The 21,774-nt window shown below is 39.2% G+C and overlaps 1 protein-coding gene and 1 pseudogene across 2 annotated transcripts; one reads left to right on the top strand and one right to left on the bottom strand.

The window, feature by feature from the left end:
- Positions 1 to 788: 788 nt before the first annotated feature.
- On the top strand, positions 789 to 2,319 carry LOC114634605 (S-adenosylmethionine decarboxylase proenzyme-like). 2 transcript variants are annotated; one of them, XM_028783181.1, is made up of 2 exons: positions 789 to 1,344; positions 1,414 to 2,319. In XM_028783181.1, exons 1-2 carry the CDS (start codon positions 918 to 920, stop codon positions 1,920 to 1,922), a joined length of 936 nt encoding a protein of 311 aa, XP_028639014.1. In that variant the 5' UTR covers positions 789 to 917; the 3' UTR covers positions 1,923 to 2,319. The 2 variants fall into 2 exon arrangements, with proteins under 2 accessions (XP_028639014.1, XP_028639013.1); XM_028783180.1 differs by having other exon boundaries at positions 789 to 2,318.
- A 5,674-nt stretch (positions 2,320 to 7,993) lies between these two features.
- LOC114634604 lies at positions 7,994 to 12,340 on the bottom strand (annotated as a pseudogene).
- Positions 12,341 to 21,774: the final 9,434 nt, after the last annotated feature.

The raw sequence follows: 21,774 nt of genomic DNA, 5'->3' as shown, positions 1-21,774 counted from the left end.
TTTAGATTGTGGAATTCACTCAATACTTATTAAATCTCAGGTTTAGATTGAGAAAATCGACATTTCTTCACTTGTCAGATTACATGTTAAGTAGAGTTGTCTTTGCAAAACCTTGAATTGGATGCTTATTTAAAATTGAATTTGTTCTTTCCCCACAAAGTAAAAAAGATAATGATTTTGAAATTTTATTTCAGGTTGTAGAAACTTCAAAATAAAACAGAAAGCATTTCAAATTTGCCAAATTTGATGCTATTTTGCTTAAGAACAGTGTAACCATCTGGAAGAAGTAGAAGAACATTGTATGAATAAAGAAAAATTACCTACTGACTCTTCAATGTGGAAAGTGTTATTGTTAATTTTAGGGGCAAATGGGACAAGTTGAAATTTATCATCCCTCGGTAGATCAATCTGTCCTTAAACTCTCTTGCTTCATCTTATGGAGTGCTAGAGGATAGAGTAAGATATTATGAATAGATTTAATTGTTCTCATGAATGCTGCAGTGGTTACAACTGGACATTAATGTTGTTTCCTTCTATAATGATCAATTTCTTCTGCTCAAGTTCATGCATAAAAATGGTTTGAAAGGCTTACACAGTATGGCTGGCGACATTAGCTAGCGCTCGCTCAACTCTCTCTAACGGGAAAGCAGCGGACTACAAGAGACTGAACTGTATCTGCCTCTATTTCCAACAGACTCACGTTCAACTTTCGCTCACGAAAATAGCCGGGAAAATTTTATTAGTCCTTTTTTAAAAAAAAGTTAATATAAAATTATAGCAAAAAAAAAAAAAAAAAAAGGAACCTGAACTTTAGTAACACAGCTGGAACAATCCGCAGCGGCGGCAGGAGCGGCGGGAGAAGAGATTTAATTTAGTTGATTTTCTGTGGTTGTTGGTTGTTCGCTAGTCTCACGGTGATGGAAGCTGCACTTTTTTTCGAAGGGACCGAGAAACTGCTGGAGGTCTGGTTTTCCAGACAGCAGTCCGACGCAAGCCAGGGATCTGGGGATCTTCGTACCATCCCAAGATCTGAGTGGGATGTCCTTTTGAAGGATGTGCAGTGCTCAATCATAAGTGTGACAAAGACTGACAAGCAGGAAGCTTATGTACTCAGTGAGAGTAGCATGTTTGTCTCCAAGAGACGTTTCATTTTGAAGACATGTGGTACCACCCTCTTACTGAAAGCACTGGTCCCCCTGTTGAAGCTTGCTCGGGATTACAGTGGGTTTGACTCAATCCAAAGCTTCTTTTATTCTCGTAAGAATTTCATGAAGCCTTCTCACCAAGGGTACCCACACCGGAATTTCCAGGAAGAAATCGAGTTTCTTAATGCAATTTTCCCAAATGGAGCAGCATACTGTATGGGACGGATGAATTCTGACTGTTGGTACTTGTATACTTTGGATTTCCCAGAGAGCCGAGTAATCAATCAGCCAGACCAAACCCTGGAAATTCTGATGAGTGAGCTTGACCCAGCAGTTATGGACCAGTTCTACATGAAAGACGGTGTTACTGCAAAGGATGTCACTCGTGAGAGTGGAATTCGTGACCTGATACCAGGTTCTGTCATTGACGCCACACTGTTCAATCCTTGTGGCTACTCGATGAATGGGATGAAATCGGATGGAACATATTGGACTATTCACATCACTCCAGAACCAGAATTTTCTTATGTTAGCTTTGAAACAAACCTAAGTCAGACCTCCTATGACGACCTGATCAGGAAAGTTGTGGAAGTCTTCAAGCCAGGAAAATTTGTGACCACCTTGTTTGTTAATCAGAGTTCTAAATGTCGCACAGTGCTTTCTTCACCCCAGAAAATTGACGGCTTTAAACGTCTTGATTGCCAGAGTGCTATGTTCAACGATTACAATTTTGTTTTTACCAGTTTTGCTAAGAAACAGCAACAACAGCAGAGTTGATTAGGAAAAATGAAGAAGAAAAAACGCAAAAAGAGAAGACACACAGGAGGTGGTGGCTGCTTTCTAGATGTTGATCCTGGGGGCCATGCTGACCATGACCACCACCTTGTAGTTGCAGAAAGCCCTAGGTGTAATGATAGTGTGATCATTTTGAAGTGTATGCATTATTATATCAAGGAGTTAGATATCTTGCATGAATGCTCTCTTCTGTGTTTAGGTGTTCTATGCCACTCTTGCTGTGGAACTGAAGTGCATGTAGAAAAGAACTTTGACTGTATGAATCTTTCCGACACTTGTGAAAATGACTCGATTTGGTTTATGCACAGCGTAATATTTCTGCAGGCATCGTCCAAAATCCCCCACAGACAAGGCTTTCGTCCCCATTAGATGCAGCCTCAGCTGACCATCTGCGACTGTTCTATTAAATTGCTACCAGAGTTTTTACATCTGGTTACCTCCACTTTCTAGAGCATATTCTCTGCTAATGTGATTCAGAACCAATTTTTACTTCATACAGGTGTTTTATGCAATGGCAATTAAAGTTTTTCTTCCACACATTGAGTCTTTGTAAGAAAATGATTCCAGTTGCTTGTTTTGTGTTCTACTGTTTTAATAGTTGCTCCTGCATTTACAGTCCTATGTTTTTTTTTTTTTTTTACCACCCCTGATGAAGCAATATACTGTTACACTGTGGGCTTATTATAATCTTACACCCCAGATGAGTTTGGAAAATGGTCCCTTGCTTAATTTTTTTCCTAAGACATAATAAGAATGTGGCCTTCTTATTGGCATGAACTTTTGTGGAAGATAAATGACAAAACTGAATGTATCAAGTGAAAAGAATTCAGTCTCTGGGGTGATGAGCAAGGAGAACCCATTAAAAAAGAAAACTCCATGGAAATGACAGGCCGTGTAGTGCACTTTAGTTAGCTTTAATGGAGTGTCTACCATGCCTTCACTAACTTACTAAGCAGTGATGGGAATGTCCACTAAGTCAAAGCAGAAAGTTAATCCTAAACATTCTGACCTCAGTAAGTGCCGCCATTGCCACCAGTCTAAAGGAGATCTTGATTCAAAGGAGAGTCCGTGGTTTCTGTTGATTCTGACATCGCCTGTTCTCTGGTCTTCCTTTCACCATGGTGTTAAGATCAAATGAATGGCTGACCAGAGGGAGGGCTCTCCAGGCTACTTGGCCAGATAGTGAATGTATGAATGGATGAACAATATTCTGAATCTATTTAATGTCACTAGAAATGTGGGCATTTGCAAATGCTGTGGGGTTTAAACAGAAAAGAGCAAACTGGACTACGCTCTCTATTTATTGCCCTCCTACTGTTTTCTTGGTAGTTTCTGGACTGACACAGTGATGTTTTGTTCCTTCCGTATTTATAATGAAACACTTTTTTAGCGTTTCTAAACGTAGAATCTACTTGGTTTGAAATCAAGTGGTTGGAACACTGATTTTTTTTTTTACTTTATACATGGTGTTGATTGAATGCTTCATTGGGGAAGCTTTCGGTCAGCTTTATCAGTCTTGATTCTGTAATGAGCACAGCACCTATTTTGAATTGCTATTTGGAGGACCAGTGCTTATTTAAGCTGGATTTTGTAACCCAGTAGGTTTTGGCTTGAGGTCTGTTTCCCCCATCTTATAAAATTAAGAATTCTAATGTTGAAAATTGCATAGGTTTGTGTGGAACAAAGCCTAGAGAAGAGACTGTAGGTGGACTAGTGATCTAGTGTAATTACAGGCGGGGAAGTTTTGGTGCCATAATTTCTCTTTGTTGGTGTTGGACTTTTAATCAGCTGAAATGTATTTCTGTACCACAATGTAAGCTTCAATAAAAGTTTGCTTAATTGTCTAGCAACAAAAAAAAAAATGGTTTGAAAGCATAGACATGTGCACTCATTCCTGCTTATATATATCCTTGCATAATTTATGTGTGCATAATCAAACCACCTATATATGTGAGCATTTACAAAAAAATGTTGGATATGTTTATGTATGCGTGCTATCAAAATAACTCAAACACATTCATAAAAATGCATATATCCCAGATATATATGCTTTAACACTTATATAATCCTAGGAACATGTATATATATTTCTGATACACATTATTTTCACTGTAAACTTTTATACATATTAAAAAATATGTGTGATTATCATTCACATTTTTCTTTCTGTGTTAACATGTGAGCTTCCTCATAAGTGTAAAAGAAATGATAGAGCCAGGGTTGTCACTCAGCTTTTCTACGCTATTTAACTGAAACATCTAATAATGTTTTCACTATATATTATTAAATATATGTAGTATATGTAATATAGTCTACATCTATTAAAAATTATATAAATATAGCAATATATACTCTAAGTTATTAGACTTATGTATATTATATATAATATATATACAAATGCATATGTATATTATTTGATTAAGCTGATAAAAAATCTAATAAATTAGTGAATGTTTGTCAGTAGAAATGTCTAAATAAAATAACAAAGTTAGTGAATTGGAGGAATAAGGAGAAGATTAGATCAGGAAAGTTAACATAATACACAGGCATAAAAAGCAAAGCTATGCATCTGTGCTGTGTAAAGGTTCTGCTTTTAAGTGGAAACCTGCAGAGTCTGAAGAAAACAATTACACATAACCATGGTTAGGGTTGGAACTAATTTTCCTTACTCTCTCTCTCTCTCTTTCTCTCTCTCTCTTTCTCTCTCTCTCTTTCTCTCTCCCTCCCTCCCTTCCTCTCTCTCTCTTTCTTCTTCTCTCTTTTGGTTTGGTTTTCAAGAACATTGATTTTCTTTTTCTCTCTTACTTTTTTTGTTTTGTTTTTTGTTTTTTTGGTTTTTTTTGTTTTGTTTTGTTTTGCTTTGCTTTTTGAGACAGGGTTTCTCTGTGTAGTCCTGGCTGTCCTGGAACTCACTCTGTAGACCAGGCTGCCCATGAACTCAGAAATCCACCTGCATCTGCCTCCCAAGTGCTTGGATTAAAGGCATGCACCACCACCACCTGGCTGGATAATGATTTATTAAGTCTGTCTTTTCATATGTTAACGAAGTCTCTATAAGAGATGATGTCCAAATCTCTTCCTTCAGGTATGTGTTTATTTATATATCAAAATAAGAAACTTTTTACAAGTGTATTATATCATGTGTATTTATTTTACTTTTCCTGAATTCTACCACCATAGAGCAGGGTAAAAAAAAAAGAAATGAATTTTTGGTCTTTCTGGCCTTGCCTTTAGTGAATTATTAAAATTATTTAAAAACAGTCTTAAAAATGCTTGAGATCTTAAGGAATACATCATGAAATTGAGGATTTACTGTGATCCTAACATATTAAAAATCTTAGGCAGAAGTATTGCTATCAAACAGCCAGCCTTGGATACAAAGTGATATGTAGGCTAGTCTGAGATATAAAAACTTGGGTCAAAAAATAAAAATGAATATAAAAACAAGAATTAAATAATAGAAAATAAATCTCATTGTTCTGTAATATAATATAAATTTTGATTGATTAAAGCAAATAAAGACATTAATTTTCAACTATTGAAAATATGATTAGTTCTGAAAATTCAAAATTTCATGTGTGTGTGATTTTTACTGTCATTAAAATTTTTTAAAGAAATTTTATAGTCCTGAAATATAACAAAATGTAAAATGCTAGAAAAGAATTAGGTTAATGTCATACTATAACATTAATATATTATTAGTATATATTAATATGTATTAATATATACATTATTATTATATTAGTATATTAAATTATATTAAATACAGTTTAATATACTTTTGATAGTTTTGTAACTAAAATCTAAATAAATTAAGATAGCTTAAAGAAAATTATTGCTGGATCCAAGCATGTCTTTAAAATCATTGAAGTTCACATGTATAATTAAGGTAAATGAAATCTCTCTTCCCATTTATGTCTGTTGGCAAATTATATTTTGACACTTAAATAGTTGAAAATCCTTTACACAGATATATTATGAAATAAAATTGTGCAATCTATTGGTCAAAATTGACACTATTTTTCTCTTGAAGTAGTTATAACATTTTCTACAAGATATAACATTATTTTACAGTCAATTCTGTCTTCATATTACTAAAGAACAATAAACCTTCAGTTAATTTTGCCTTTTTCCTTTATAATTGCAAAGTAGATGTACATTTATTTACAAAAAGTAACTGCTTCTGTTCATCTCCATATTTATTTTGACTTAATTGTTGCAAACTTACTTAAAATTATTTCCCATTAAATGAAGGATAAACTTTCTTCACAAGAGCCACAAATACTATAAAATATTTTGAGGTAATTTTAATTAAACAAGTGAAAGATCTGTGTGACAATAACTTCAAGTCTCTCAAGGAAGAAATTGAAGACGATCTCAGAAAATGCAGAGATCTCCCATGCTCATGTAGCAGAATTGATATAAATGACAATCCTACCAAAGGCAATCTCCAGATTTAACAAAATCCCCATCAAGTCCCCAACACAATTCTTCAAAACATGAAAGGAGCATTTCTCAAATTCATCTGGAAAGGCAAAAAACACAGAATAGTGAAAACAATTCTTAACAAAAGAAAAACTTCTGGGGGAGTCATTATCCCTGACCTCAAGCTGTACTACAAAACAATAGTGATAAAAACTGCATGTTATTGGTACAAAGATAGACACCTTGATGGTGTCTTCAATGGAATAGGATTAAAGAACCATACATAAAACCAAACATATATGGACACTTAATCTTTGACAAAGAAGCCAAAATATATGATTAAACAAATAAAGCATCTTAAATAAATTATGGTGCCCAAGGGCCCATGTGAGGATGCCTCAATTCTACTTGGAGGGAGAAGAAAGCAATCACAGGAGGGGAAGGAAGGGAGTGTCCTAGAAGAAGAAGGGGACAGGGAGGGAAGAGGGGACTATGATCAGGTGTTGCGAGGGGACAGGACTAAACTCATGAGGGCCCTCAGAAAAGTAGAAATGAGCAACCTTAGGAGGTAGGAGGTTGGGGGAGGGGACACTCCAGAATGTACCAGAGGCCAGAGATGTGAGAGATTCTCAGAACTCAAAGGGAGGGACCTTAAATGAACTTTCCCTACAGTGGAATGAGGAAACTTGTAGAGCCCACCTCTAGCAGAAAGACAGGGCATCAAGTAAGGGATGGGGTTGCCATCCCACAGTACACTCTAAACCATAATTGTTCCTGTCTTAAAGAACTGCAAAGACAAAACTGGAGAAAATCCTGAGGAAAAGAAGGTTCAGAAACAGGCACAAAGTAGGACCCAGTTAAAGGGGAGGCACCAAGGCCTGAATATTACTGAGGCTATGGAGTGCACACAAAAAGGGGCCTATCATGACTGGCCTCTGAAAGACCCAATAAGCAGCTGAGTCAGATGCAAAATATTTACACCCAATCAATGGACAGAAGCTGATGTCCCCTGTGGTTAAATTAGGAAAAAGCTGGAAGAAGCCTAGGAGGAGGGAATCCCTGTAGGAGGACCTACAGTCTCAATTAACCTGAACTCACCCAGAACTCTCAGACTCTGGATCACCAAACAAGCAGAATAAAGCAACTGATATGAGATTGCCAAAACATACACAGTAGAGAACTGCCAGGTCAAGTTCAGTCAGAAAAGATGGACCTAACCCTCAAGAGGACCCCATGGAGTGGGGAGATTTGGGGTTTGGGGGTTGGACAGGTTGAGGACATCCTCATGTAGACAGATGCGGGGTACATTGGGATATGAAACAGTCAGAGGATGGAAAGGGACGGGGATAAAATCTGGAGCATAAAAAAAACAAATAAAATTACAAAAAGAGTCAAGAGTTACCCATCAAGTATTTATTCATAAGAAATACATTTTCAAAACAGGCTTTAAAGAAAGGTTAATATAAGCTGTGAAACACATTAGCAAAAATGAAAATCAATAACAAGAATTATAGTATCCCAATGGTGGTATGGCAATCACCTCATTCTCTCTCAAGGGGTTTTACAAGACAGAGAAAAAGACCCTGAATCAGCCTGGCTGTCTCACTGGCTACATAGTTTGGGACCATTCACACTGTGGAAATGATCTTTGAGGAAGGAGATTCATCCAAAGAAATCTGTGACTGTTGAGGAGGTAGCTCAGCAGGGGGCTCCTGAGGTGGCAACTCATTCTGCAGGAGGCTCTCCTGCTGGGATGTGGCCAATTCCAGCTCTCTTGCAGCTTCTGAGACCTGGGAGAGGAAGGCAGTTATTAAGACACAGGCTTGGTGGGGACATGCATGTCAGATGTCAGCTGCTGCCTCCCACCACCTCAACTACACTTCAACATTGATCTTTTAACTGAAACCCTTGTTGCTAAATCTGCAAGCAGGGCAAAATATCAAGCAAAGCTCACAAACACATGGGCTGACAAGATGCTACTCAGACTTCTATCAGTGCAAACCAAGACCTGGCCAATGGGAAGAGACCTCATTGGGCTGCAGGAGAAAGGAGAATGCCACATGCCACCCAGACCACTGACAGTGAGAAGCACTCATTTGACATTTGCATTAGGCTTTACTTTCTGCAAGGTGATGCCTACCTGGGAGGTCACATGACCCCTGCACAACTCCTGTCACAAGACATAGAACTTTCTCAAAGCTCTGCTTAGCAACCCTCCTATCATGAGGACATGCAAGAGTGTGACCTGTCATTCATCTGTTACCCTTTCTAGATTGCAGCTTCAAGCAGAGTAACAAGGTACACTTGCCAATAATTCAGTGTCTCCCAAGAGTTGAAGTTTCCAGAATACTTGTGCATACACAGAGTAATGAACATCTACATTCCATGAAGTGGGTGGCTGTTTGAGAGTGTAGATATAAAAGATAGTGGGTGAATGCAAATATGTATCCAAAGGGCAAATGACATCAGACAGTATTAGTTTGAATAAGCTGCTTGTCCCTACCTGATGTTGCTGTTTCTGGAGGTTGCTGGTCTACTCCTGTTCATCTTCAACATTCAGGTTCAAGGCAAACAAGTACTGTTGGAGGAGGTACCAATCAGCCTGCACTTCCTTGTAATCCTGCTTCACTTTGACCAATGTCTTTTTTACAACGGATGACTACAACAGGAGTCGACTGTGCAGGTTTCTGGAAACACACTCTGCATATTAAGATCCTGCAGCCTCCTCCTGCCATTCCTACTTATAGGTTCCATTACCCCACCAGGATCCATGTTCCCATGATGACCTAGTACAATACATTTCAATATATCCATGAAAGCTGCACAAACAGTAAACAGCCAATACAGGCAAGAATAAATCAAGCTTCACTCCAAACACTATTGAGGCTCCATGTCTTTCTAAAAGGAAAAAGTATCTCCATCTTTCTGTCCAAAAGAAACAGGTATCACCATGAGAACCAAATGAATTGGGGGAACATCAAGTAGTAGGGGACAAATACCCTAAAAGGTGGTCAGGAGAACTAAGGGGAGGATATTTTATCCCTGATTCCACCACATTCAACTCTATAAAAACCTGCCTGATCCCCAGAGGTCCAGTACATTGCATAAAAACCCTCTCATGAGCTGAATCACTTTTCAATCTTGAGGCTCCTGAGTATGCTTGGATAACATTGGGAGGGATAAACTTCTCTTGCAGACTTAGGAAAACTGAGTTCAAAAGGCCAAAGTTACATTGATGCCTAAAAAGCAGAAGGGATAGACATAGACCTTCAGATGCTCTAATCCAGACACAAAGAAATGCAGAAATGGTGATTCCACAACTGGTAGCCTCCATGACCAGTTCTTACCTATAGAAGTTAATCTTCTTCTTGTGCTCCTGGAAGTTCTCACAGGAGTCAATGTTCTCCATCTCTAATTTATGCAGAAATGACATGACCGTCTTCTCTTTTAACTTCAATTTTTCATACAGTGGATTTGGCTTGTGATAGGGTCTGGCCCAGGAAGACAGAACTCCATGAACATGGCTTTTAGTAACACATGAACTCAGGCTGGGTCCTTTCCTACCCCAATCCCAGAAGGCCATCTTCTTCATTCTACATACTGGGATCTTTTCCAGCTTTGGAAACTTGTTATCCTGGCCCAGGACAGCAGAAGTTAGGCATCCAGATGGAGGTTGCCCTAGCTCCCTGTGTTTACTTGGCTAGCCTGAACTGGAGGTCTAGCAGCTTATGCTCTAAAGAGACTAGGCCACATGTCCTTGACCACCAGAAACCTGTGATTATATATTTCCTACTTTCAAAACAGGGACTCTAAATCCTGGATAACTAATAGTGTAGAGACATTCATTACACATAATTCTGGAGATAAGACCAGACATCAACACATTTTCTAGTCTGCCAAAGAGATACCAATGTACAGACACATGGCATCACACAGGCAATGAACAGTGGTGCTTACAGTAGGGGCACTCAGACCTCAGGACTCACTTCACCTTTAAACTGTTATACAGGTAAATCCACAGGACAAAACACAGAACCCTAGTTCCCAAAGAGTGGAAGGAAATATATACCTACTATATGTCTGCACATCCATATGCATGTGGACACACACAAGCACACAGACAAGGAAAAGGAAAAGGAAACAGAATCAGAGAATGAGAAAGAGAGAGATACAGCAATGGAGAGAGAACAATCAGAATAAGAAGAAATTCATTCAACATTACTGACTCAGAGTATAAGGCACACAGAAAAAGAGGAACAGGCATAAGATTCAGGCCTTCTAGTCAAGCACTGAGATGAACAGTGTGGGATCAGCTGCTTCTGGGACCTTCCAGCCCTCAATTAAGAGCCAGGTAAGTACAAAGTGTCACCACAAACTCACTGCATCTGTCGAGGACTTTCCAAATGCATGCTGCGCATTCACTAGCCACTGCCTCCATCCAGAATTCTTTACTCAGACCACAAGTTCAACATTTCAATTGGAGGAAGCAAAAGAGTCCATTTCCCTTCTCGCTCCTGACCAAGCTTCCGGTTCAGCCTCTCCTCTAAGAAGCATTTAGGGACATAAAGTTGGGCACAAGGACTCTGTGGAGGTACTGCTTCCCAGAACTCACAACCTTACAAGGTTAAGATGAGGGTGACATTCATGATGTCAGACTGACACCAAAGTGTTTGGAGCAAAGAGTACCTCTTTTTCATGGATCCCTCTGTGACATAGATAAAGAGGTCTCTCAGCTCGTTTCTCTCCCGGGTACTGAGCTCCAGCTCTTTGGTCAGACTCTTTGCCTCCTTCTTGGCCTCTTTCTTGCTTAAGACATTTGCAGGGGATGATGACTGTCTGCCAGCCACTGTAGGCAGAAGAACATAAGTAAATTGCCCCAAGAGAATGAAGAGAGTCCTGGGAGAACACCCTCAGCTCTAAGAGAAGGAGACCATGCCTGGAAACCAGTGACACCACAAACAGTTTGGTCCAGGTATTAGATGCCTCCTAAGTGAATCTCAGCTCTCCCATCATTCTATAGAGACCAGGAGAGGAATGCAGCCAGGTGTTTCCTCTGTCTCACACACATGCTCATGATGACCACAAAGGTAGCTTCTCCACAAGTATTGTCTCCTTTACAGGGTGCTATTTGACATTAGATACCTCATTCCTGAGGTTTCACAAGGCATATGATACATTAACTACACATTGAAACTTGAATGCTTGAAGATGCTCAGATCTCCTACCCTGTTACTCAAGGTCCAGTATTTGGATTAAAAATTCATGCAGTGTGACACCATGGTCAACACACTGAGCAATTCTATCTTCGGAAACACCAGACATCACAGAAGTGGCAATAATATTCATTGTCTGAGTGTATTAACACTGACAGGTTTTGGTTACACTATAGAAAAGCCTACCACACACACTGGGTGATAAATAAAGCTACAGTGGGTACTTTCATGGTGAGGAGGTCAGAGGAGTTCTGAGAACATAAGATCATGGTCAGAAGCACAATTTTTTCTCTGGTACAACTGTTAGATAGCCACTGAAGCAAAAAGAAAAAAAGCCATAGGAGTGAAGTGCAGTGATGCTGTTCCTTAAATTTGCATAGGTTAGACCTTCTGTAACTCTTTATGGTCTCATTGTGTCCCAATGGTACAACCATAATACTCAGTCAAAATAAAGACTTGGTGTTTGAAAATACCTGCTTTGGCCTTGCCATCACCTGCCTTTAGGAATGGAGAAACTAATGATCTGAAATCTTTGATATTCAAGTATTGTGATAATCATGGAAATTCTTTTGATTTCCAGTGACTCCAGTTTCTGTTCCCAAAGGTCTAGAAAGGGCAACTCAGACCACTCCTGACAGGAAGCTCAACATCCACTTCCCAGGACTTACTCCACATTCCCCAAGACCACTTCCTTCGTCCTTCATTATTCTCAGATGAAAGGCCAGCTTCTTTCTTCCTCTCTCTAGTTTCTGTCATATCCATCTCTCCTCATCCAAAAAGTCTCCTCCATCAGGCAAACATGTCTATGAACATATGCTGTAGACACTGACTGAGAGAGCTCAGTGCACTTGGTGTCACTACAACACTGGTGGCATCACAAGGGATGCCAAGAACTCTCCAGGATACAATGGAATGTCCAAAGAAGGGGCTGCTGATGTCATGGGGAGCACCCTTTGCCTCCCTGCTAATTTTCTCCCTGTACATTTAAAAAGTCGAGGCATCCTTTCAAGAGTGATTCCTGGGTCACTGACATTGGGCACCTCCACTTTCCAAAGCCATACATTGTTCTAGATTTGATTGAAAACACCTAAGTCATTTCTCTGTCTTTAACTGAGGTTTTTTTCAAACCCTGCCTAGAAATGTCTCATCCTACCTCATGTCTTCATAATTCAGCAACATAAGCCATTAAGAACTCCTGAGAAATCATATCAGGAAGAATTGGAAGAGGAAAGATCTCCTGTCTCATCATGTATAGGTGCTTGAAATTACATCCAGGATGAGCCTGCAGGGCAGGTAGCAATGTTAGTATCATTAGGGGGTACACTCATGAAGTCTTGTGCTTAGCATTATAAATGTTACCCCAGGGGCCTTAAGAGAGAGAATTGAAGTCATCATGTCCTGACAACAGTCTGGAGATCTCTTGACAGAGAAAACTCAAATATTGTAGCCACAAATGAAAAAGCCCTCAGGTTGTGTGTGGGGATATCCTCTCAGTGCCAAAGTCACCAAAGCAGGATTAATCACAGGCCTCTCTGAGCTATACCATGCGAACCTCTCTGAAAAAAAAATAGTCAGTAGTGGTGGGAGGCAGGCACCCTGTGTAGGACAATACTATAGACATAGCTGAGTTGACAAAGCAAGTCCCTTGCATCCTGCGTTCTGGTTCCCTAGTCACCCCACAAACTGCACAAACACCAATCTCAGTCAAACCCTGTTGGTTTATTGAGTGCATACACTATTGATCAGAACCATAGCTCATATTTTTGGGGCTGAGCCATAGCCCCAAACACCTTTGTCATCTAATAAATGAAAAAGAAAAAAAAACAAAAACAAAAAAAACAAAAGTAGGTCATAAGAAGGTGCAGGAAGCTACTGTCCACTGGTTAGTTCTGATCAGGCAACATTAGATATAACTGTATATATGGACCCTTAATTTGATGTGCACGATGTAAGTCTTTGAGAAAAATTGAAGATTAACAAATGTCATACAGAACATTACAGGATGTAATCACCCTGACCTACATTGCTCTGCTCAATTTATTTTTATGTGTCATTTAGTACTCATTTTAAAACAAAATCTGAAATAGGTGGCAGAGATGGAAAAAAATGGCTATAGGCACACTGGGGGATACTCACCTCAACATTAGAAAACCGATCTCTATCAGTGACCATTGCTGTCCTCAAAGTCCCTGAAGGCCCCACTTGTAAGCCTAGCTATTGGAAAGTGGAAGCAGGAATCTCTGATCTCAAGGTTAACCTGGAATTCCAAGAGGAAGACAACATGGGGTACATGAGACCCTGTTTTCAAAACCGACTCTGAAACACACCCTAAGTCCAGGGCCACACCTACCAATCCTTCTGTATTATGAAGAACTTAACCATTCTCTCACTGCCAGTCTTTCATTCTGGGAAGATGGAAAAGAAGTAGAAATGATTTTTCTATTCTAAGGACTTTGTTTTATCTTTCCTTACGTCTAAATTAAGAACAATTGAAATTGGGAAACACTATCTGAATAATTGAGTAATATCGACTAATTCAAGCATAATACTGTTCCTAAGAAAATCTCTAGTTTCTCTGAGTGTGTTGCATTGGTGGAGAATCCAGCACCACCGAATAGTGGGAAAACGACACTGTTTCCCTGCATTTGTGGTCCTAGACCTGGCTGTGGGGCAGATGGGTGCACACCTAGGGATCCTCTGAAGGGATAGAGTGAGGTGAAACGGGCACTGAGCAGGCTGCACACCATTGCTTAGCCCCTCATTTCAGGTAACAAACACAATCTCTGTTTACCATTTTGGAGCATCAGTTGAGCCCATGGCCTATGCCTGATCATGGTAATGTCATGCACTCATCATGAAAATAGAAAGCAGAAAAGGGAAAGCTAAAGGACTTCACTGCAATTAGTTCAATATTGATTATGATTATTTCTTATTGATATCTTTGACATGGAATCCTTTAATAAATGTTAGACTTTAGTAGACTTCAGAAAGCCATTGCGTTTTGTAGCATGTATTCATTCTATGTCAAACGGATGGTAAATTCAATGACACTCAGAACAGAATTATTCCCAAAGACAGGAAATGTTCCACAACAGCAATATTGGAAGCTTGTTTTCAGTTTCATGATAAAAATTGCATAAAGAGGGACCTATGATTACCAAACAATAAATTGGTAAGTGGCATTGATATGTCCCAGGATGTATTGCTAGGTAAAGGTGAATAGACTGAGTTATAAAGCCAGATTGTACTGGATGATCAACTCTAGGCACTCTGTCATTTCTCAGCATTCAATGCTTCAGATAAATAGGATAAATTCTCAGAAAAAGAGGTCCAAGTGTCTTACTAAAATTATACAACTCACAAAGAATTCCTTTACTGATTGTTTGCAAGGATTGACATCAGTCTCAATTAAAATATTATTAAGATTTAAAAATCTGAAAACTATGGATTCTAAGTTTGTCTTTTGTATGTACTGATTCAGAATATGAAAAGGGGATTAGACATTAAATGCAAAACGAGAACTGATACATGAATGGATTAGAGATACAACTGATATTGGATCTCACATTTATGATGCTAATTAGATAGGCGAAAGAAGTGATATTTTAAAGTCGGAAGAAAAATCAAAATGTCAGATCTTTTCATATTGATCAGGAAGGGCATTTGAAAGAAGATTTTACTATTACCATGTATTTTAATTCAAAACCATGTATAAGAACACCTATACAAGTTTCTTTATTGCACCTGATTGTTTTGGCTCTCCTGGGGGTGGTCATTTTAGTATCCATGGACCAAGGAGTGGCACTATTAAGAGATGAGATCTTGTTGAAATTAATTGGCTTCATTGGCTGAAGGGTGTTCCATGGGGTTAAGTACTGAGACCTCCCTCTGTCTACCCTTGAGACAGCCTTTTAGAATTCACAATAAGATGTAGAACTATCAGCTCCTGCAATGTCATTCTCATCTGGATAGTGCTAGGCTTCATGTCATGATGATAATGGTTAGAAATTCTGAACCTGTAAGCCAGCCCCAATTACATGTTGTCCTGTTTAAAAGTAGGTTTGGGCATACTATCTCTTCACACCAATGGAAATCCTAATAGAGAAGTTGGTATCATTACTGGGGTATTGCTGTAATAGACCTGATCCTGTGTTTGTTAGGTAGAATGTGGAGTTGGGTATTTTGGATTTGGAGTGTGGTGCATTGCTTTCAGGTGTGCTTTTGGGCCACCCTAGTAGGTATATAGAAGATACTGATGATGAGAGTGATTTAGATTGTAGCAGCCTATCTCAAGGGATTTGAGAGGCGAAGGAAATTAGTATATGGCTTGAAGTCATATATATTAATATGACTCCACTCGTATACTAAAATGACTCCAGGCCATATACTAATGTCATATTTTAGTGAAGAATCTGGCTACTTTTTGCCCTTGACATAGAGATTGAGGAGGCAAATGCTAGGGTGATCAAAATCAGATTAAGCATGTTAACAAAAAAGACTGACATAAGACCAGCAAATACTAGGTGCTCTGGCTTATGAAGAGTGTCTTGATGAAGATTTGCAAGCTATTAGTGGAAGAATAAAAAAAATGAAGTTCAAGTAATAAAGGAGCACTAGGAAGAGAAAAGGAGCTGACTCCCATGTTGAAAGGAATAACCAGATCAAGGGATTGATGATCTTATGGAAAGATCCCATACAGCTAAGCTTGTTATTTCTATTTGCAGTTGAACAGGAAATAGCTATATCATATTTGGTGCTATAACTTGGTTACTGTTTTAGTTTAGACTTTAAATCAGGAATGGAAAACTGTCCAGAATGAGAGTGCACACTAGTCATCCAGAACTTGAGGCTGGAAGCACAGATATTTATTCAGATCTTGAAGAATAGTGGCCATGAAAGCCTTTTGTTTCAGGCCTGGTGGAACACACCAGGAGACAGGCAATGAGATCTCTGAATTCAAGACCAGGCTAGAACAGAGAGAGTTCCGGGTGTACAAAACGTTGTTCCAGGTATGTTTGATCATACCTTTAATCCCAGAATTCAGGAGACAGAGTCATGCAGATCTCTGAATTCAAGGCCAGTTTGCAAGCAACTTTTAGGACAGCCAAGCTTAGGCAGTGAATGAAATCACTTCAAACAGAAATCAGGTAATGATATAAAAGAACAAGGGGGCATGTTCCAGTTCCATCAAGAAGCAGAACTAGGCAGCTTCAGCCACATGGCTCAGCTTTTAGAGTGAAGACTAGAAGGAGTTACTAGAACAATTGATGCTATTTAGCAAGAGCAAAGAAACCAGCAGTGATCAAGAGGAGATGAGAACCATTGAGGGTAAAAGCTTCTAGGAGTGTTTGCTCAGAGAACAGAGAAAATGGGTTCCACAGATAGTTAAGGATGTACTTCTACTACAGCTAGACTCTGTATGTGTAAGAATGACCCAGTGGTAGTGGTTTTGAGGGTGTGAAAGGGACATGGGAGGCAGCTGAGGACTGACATTGTGAGAACACTGAGAATGTTATGGTTGAAGGTGAAGTCTCAATTGCAGTTGCGGTCCTAGTGCAGAAGTGGTCATGCAATGAAAATGAGGTTTGACACAATGAGGAAGGGCTCTGAAAGGATATTGGTTAAGCCTAGTTGCAGCAGAAGGCACCAGCATTTAAGAGAGGGCAGTACTATGGGATTATTACCAAGAAGATGAAGGTGTAGCCATTTTAATATCTAATCAAAGAAACTGGAAAATAGAACTAAATATAAGAAATTGGGAAGATCATTGTTTATGTATCAAAGAAAACATCTGTCAACATGATATTTCAATTCTCAACAGCTATGATCCAGGCACAAGGACACAAATTTGTATAACGGAAACAGTACTACTGCTTAAATCACCTAGAGACACTCACATACAAAATTGGGATACTTCAATACTTCAATCTCAAAATGGACAGGACATCTAGAGACGGACTAAAACCAGAAATACTGGATACAAGAAAGGTCATAAACCAAAGTCCTAAACAGATATTACCAATAGTTTTAACAAAACTACAAAGAATAAAACTTCTTCTATTCACATGGTGGACCTTTTGCAAAAATTGACCTTGTAATCAGAAAAAAAAAGACAAGTCTCAACAGATACAAATATTTACATCACTTCCTGAATTTTATAATGTCGCCACTCTATACAGCTGTATATGACAGACAACAGAAAGTGTATACAATCATGGAAATTGAAGAAATCTGGACTCAAGAATGAATTAATGTTTCATCATTTGAAGATGATATGATATTGTGCATAAAGTTCACCAGGGAACTCCTATGGTCTATAAACAATTGGAGAATTCTAGGAAAATAAAAAATAATAATAATCACTAGTTCTCCTATATTCAAATGACAAATGAACTAAGAAATCAAGGAAGCAACACCTTTCACAATAGCCTCAAATAATATAAAATATCCTGGGAAAAAAATCAAACCAAGACAGCGAAAAACTTATATGTTAAAAAACCTCATCTTTGAACCAAGCAATTGAAAAAGATATCAGAAGATGGAAAACCTCTGATGCTCATGGATTAAAGACTTCAACAAAAAGACTGATGCACTGGTTCTGCTCAATGAGTAGTTGGGGAATAGCCTTTAAGTCATTGGCACAGGAGAATTTTTGAACACAGCATGAAGAGCTCAGGCACTCAAAACTACAAGCAATAAATAGCACCTCATGAGACAGAAAAGCTTCTGTAAGGACATCTTCAGTTGGAAAAAGCAGCATCCTTCAGGGTAGGGTAAGATTTTTACCAACTCTGGAGAGAGATACAGAATGCTTGTAATATATATATATATATATATATATATATATATATATATATATATATATATATAACTCAGGAAACTTTGTTTGAAAAGAACAAGTTATTCTGTTGGAAATGGGGTAAACTTCTAAACAGGGAGCACTCAAGAGAAGTTTCTCAAATGTCTGAAAATTAATTTGGGGGATTCTTTTCTGATCTGTGCATTCAGACACTCTTTTCTATGTCCGAACATCTGGATGCAGGCTTTATGTTTGATAAAAATTATTTTCCATCACACTTGAGTGGTTAGTAAAAGAATTGATCAGTCTATTTACTAGACAGAGCAGAATAGAGTGGGAGCTCCAAATTCAGTCTGGGAGTGGATTGGAGTTACAGGGGTCCCAGAATACATGGAAGTGTAAGAGAGAAGGACCTCTAGGAGGAGAATTCTGTAGAGGAGTCACATGAAGAGAAAAGGGAGAATTTTCATGAGGTCAAGATGAGAGAGCAGCTATAGACCTGAGTGAGCATGTAATTGGCAACTTGACTATTAGCAGTTTGGTTGAGTGACAATAAGACAGATGTTACTAAGGTATTAGACTTGCAGCTTGTTAATAAAAAATACCAGGTCCCCAAGTCTTTTAATTTTTTGTTTTTTTTAATTATTTTATTTTTTAATGGATATTTTCTTTATTTACATTTCAAATATTTTTCCCTTTCCAGGTCTCCCATTCAGAAACTCTCATATCATCCAACCTCCCTCTCATTCTATGAGGGTGCAACCCAACCAACCGATCCACTTCAGTCTTCCCTCTCTTGCATTCCCTTACACTGGGGCATCAAAAACCCACAGGCCCAAGGGGCTTCTCCTCCAATTATGACCTACAATGCCACCCTCTGCTACATATGTGGCCAGAGCCATGGATCCTTCCATGTGTATCATTTGGTTTCTCTTCCAGTTCCTGGGAGATCCATGGAGTCTAGCCAGTTAACACTCTTGCTCCCTCCATGGTGTTGCAAACTCCTCAGCTGCTTCAGTCCCTTCTCCAATACTTCCACCTGGGAACCAGCACTCAGTTCAATGTTTGACTGAGAGTAACCACTTCAGTATGTGTCAGGCTCTGGCAGAGCCTCTCAGGAGACATCTATATCAGGCCTCTGTCAGCAAGCACTTCCCAGCATCCACAATAGTGTGCAGGTTTTAGGAATGGATCTCCAGGTGGAGCAGTCTCTGAACGGCCTTACCTTCAGGCTCTGCTCCACATCATGTCTCCATATTTCCTCATGTGAGCACTTTGTTCACTCACCTAAGAAGCAATGAGATATACACGTTCTGATATTCCTTCTTCTTGGTCTTCATATCATCTGAGTATTGAATCTGAGAGTTAAAATGTATTATAACAGACATAAAATTGCACTGAAGTTATTTGGAAACAAGGGGACATAGACACACCCTCAAATATTTACTTCTACAGACATACCACACTGAGGTTAAATGGTGAGTTCACAGTGATTGCATATCAGATATCCTGTGTATGAGCTATTTCCATTATAATTCCTAACAGTAGCAAAATTACAGCTAAGAAGTAAGAATAAAACAATTTTAAGGATGGGAGTTACCACAACATAAGTGACAATATTACGGAAATGGTCACAGCATTAGGAAAGTTGAGAAACAGAGGTGTAGAAGGTCTTGTGGTTTTTACTGGTTGGAAGAAGTTAAGTAGATTTTGTCAGCTGAGCATGGACAGGTGGAGATGTGATGGACAAGGAGGATGATGCAAGTGGTGAGATGGAGTGGAGATACCTAGGATTGCGGAACCATTTGGGGGATTGTAAACCTAATACAGTGGAAATTTTCTTTACACTATGATGGTGTTACTGATGAGGTGTTTTAGTATTGGGGAATACAGAGTCTCAAGTGTCATCTCTTCTAGTCATGAAAAGCATGGAGCAGTAGAACTTAGTTGCATTTGAGTTTTTGGCAAGAGATTCCCGTGGAGATCATACAACACCTCAGACTGGTGCTGAGACAGAGGGATGCTATCTGCAAACCGAGAGTAGGCCCATCGCTGATGACAACAACCACATAATTCACTGACCATGGAGAAGTCAGCTGGTGCCTACATAGAGGTTTTACCCTAAAGTCTAGTATTTTTATGAGGGATGATACCCTGCAGGCTATTAAAAGAGAAACATCCAACTCAGTAACAAAATGTTTGACCTACTGTATGTTTAGCCTAGCCAATCAGTCTATGCTAGGGCAATGGTGACCAGTGTTTTGGGGAATAGCTAACCAATGACTGTTATAACTTATAGCCTATTCTACTTGATCGAACCCATTTCTAACAATACTTGGGGAACTAAGAATCAGAGACTAGGTAGCCTAGAGACCTGGAGTAGACAAAAACATTGGTGATCTTTAAAAAAAGAAACTCAAATAATTTCTAAAGAAATTCATTTATGATCAAATATCAGTGTCCTCTCTATTCATCATCAGAAGTGTTCCTCTAGTACCAGATGTGAACAGATGCAGAGACACACAACCAGACGTTTTGCAGAGATTTTCTCTATCACTTCCTTCTACACAGAGCTCAGGGATTATAGCAAGGCTTTTGAGGTTCTGCTGGACTTTTACTAATAATGACACAGAGACATCTATATAGTTTATGCTGTTGGCTTTTTGCTGGGGCAGTGTTTCAGCTAGCTCTCACAACTTAACTCAACTTCTTCCCTGATGTTTTCCTACCACTCATCCTCTCCCCATGGCTGTCACTGTTTCCCTCCAGGCTTCAGTCACCTTCATAAGATATTCCTGTAGAACAGGAGACACAGTGATTACAAAAGAGGACAAAGGACACCTGGGGAACTAGGCTCTCTGAATTAACTAAGCAATGGCCATAGGAGCTCATCCAGACTGAAACTCAACTACAAGGCTGACAGGGGCCTACACCAGGTCTTCTGCATCTTTGTTTTAGCTATTAGCTTAATATTTTTATGAGACACTGAAGAAATGTGTCACTGACTCTTGTGACTGATCTAGAATCCCTTTATCTTCTGTAGGGTTAGTGAGTTCAAATTCAGTATCATACGTTTTTCTTCATCTTACTATATCTACTTTTGTCACATTTCAAAGCTAATTCTTTGAAGTCAGTTCTTTTCTCATAAGTGGCAGAAAGGGATGAATCAGGGAGGTAGAGGAGGGGGGAGGAACTGATAGGAGGAAGGTAGGGCAGGCTATAATCAGCATATGTGGTATGAGAAAGAATCGATTTTCAGCAAGCTGCCAAGCCCACACCAGCTCTTCTTTGCTGTCTCCAGGCAGGCCCGGCTGTGGTGCCTTTTCTTGCCTTCTCCCTCCTCAGCCATCCCCGCGTGTTTTGCCCGGTCTCTGGGCACCAGGGCTGGGGTGAAGAG

This window comes from Grammomys surdaster, unplaced genomic scaffold (genome assembly GCF_004785775.1).
Source record: "Grammomys surdaster isolate TR1022 unplaced genomic scaffold, NIH_TR_1.0 1031, whole genome shotgun sequence".
Taxonomy (NCBI): Eukaryota; Metazoa; Chordata; class Mammalia; order Rodentia; family Muridae; genus Grammomys; species Grammomys surdaster.
Note: the sequence above shows the minus strand (reverse complement) of the source record. Positions and strands in the feature narration are given on the sequence as shown.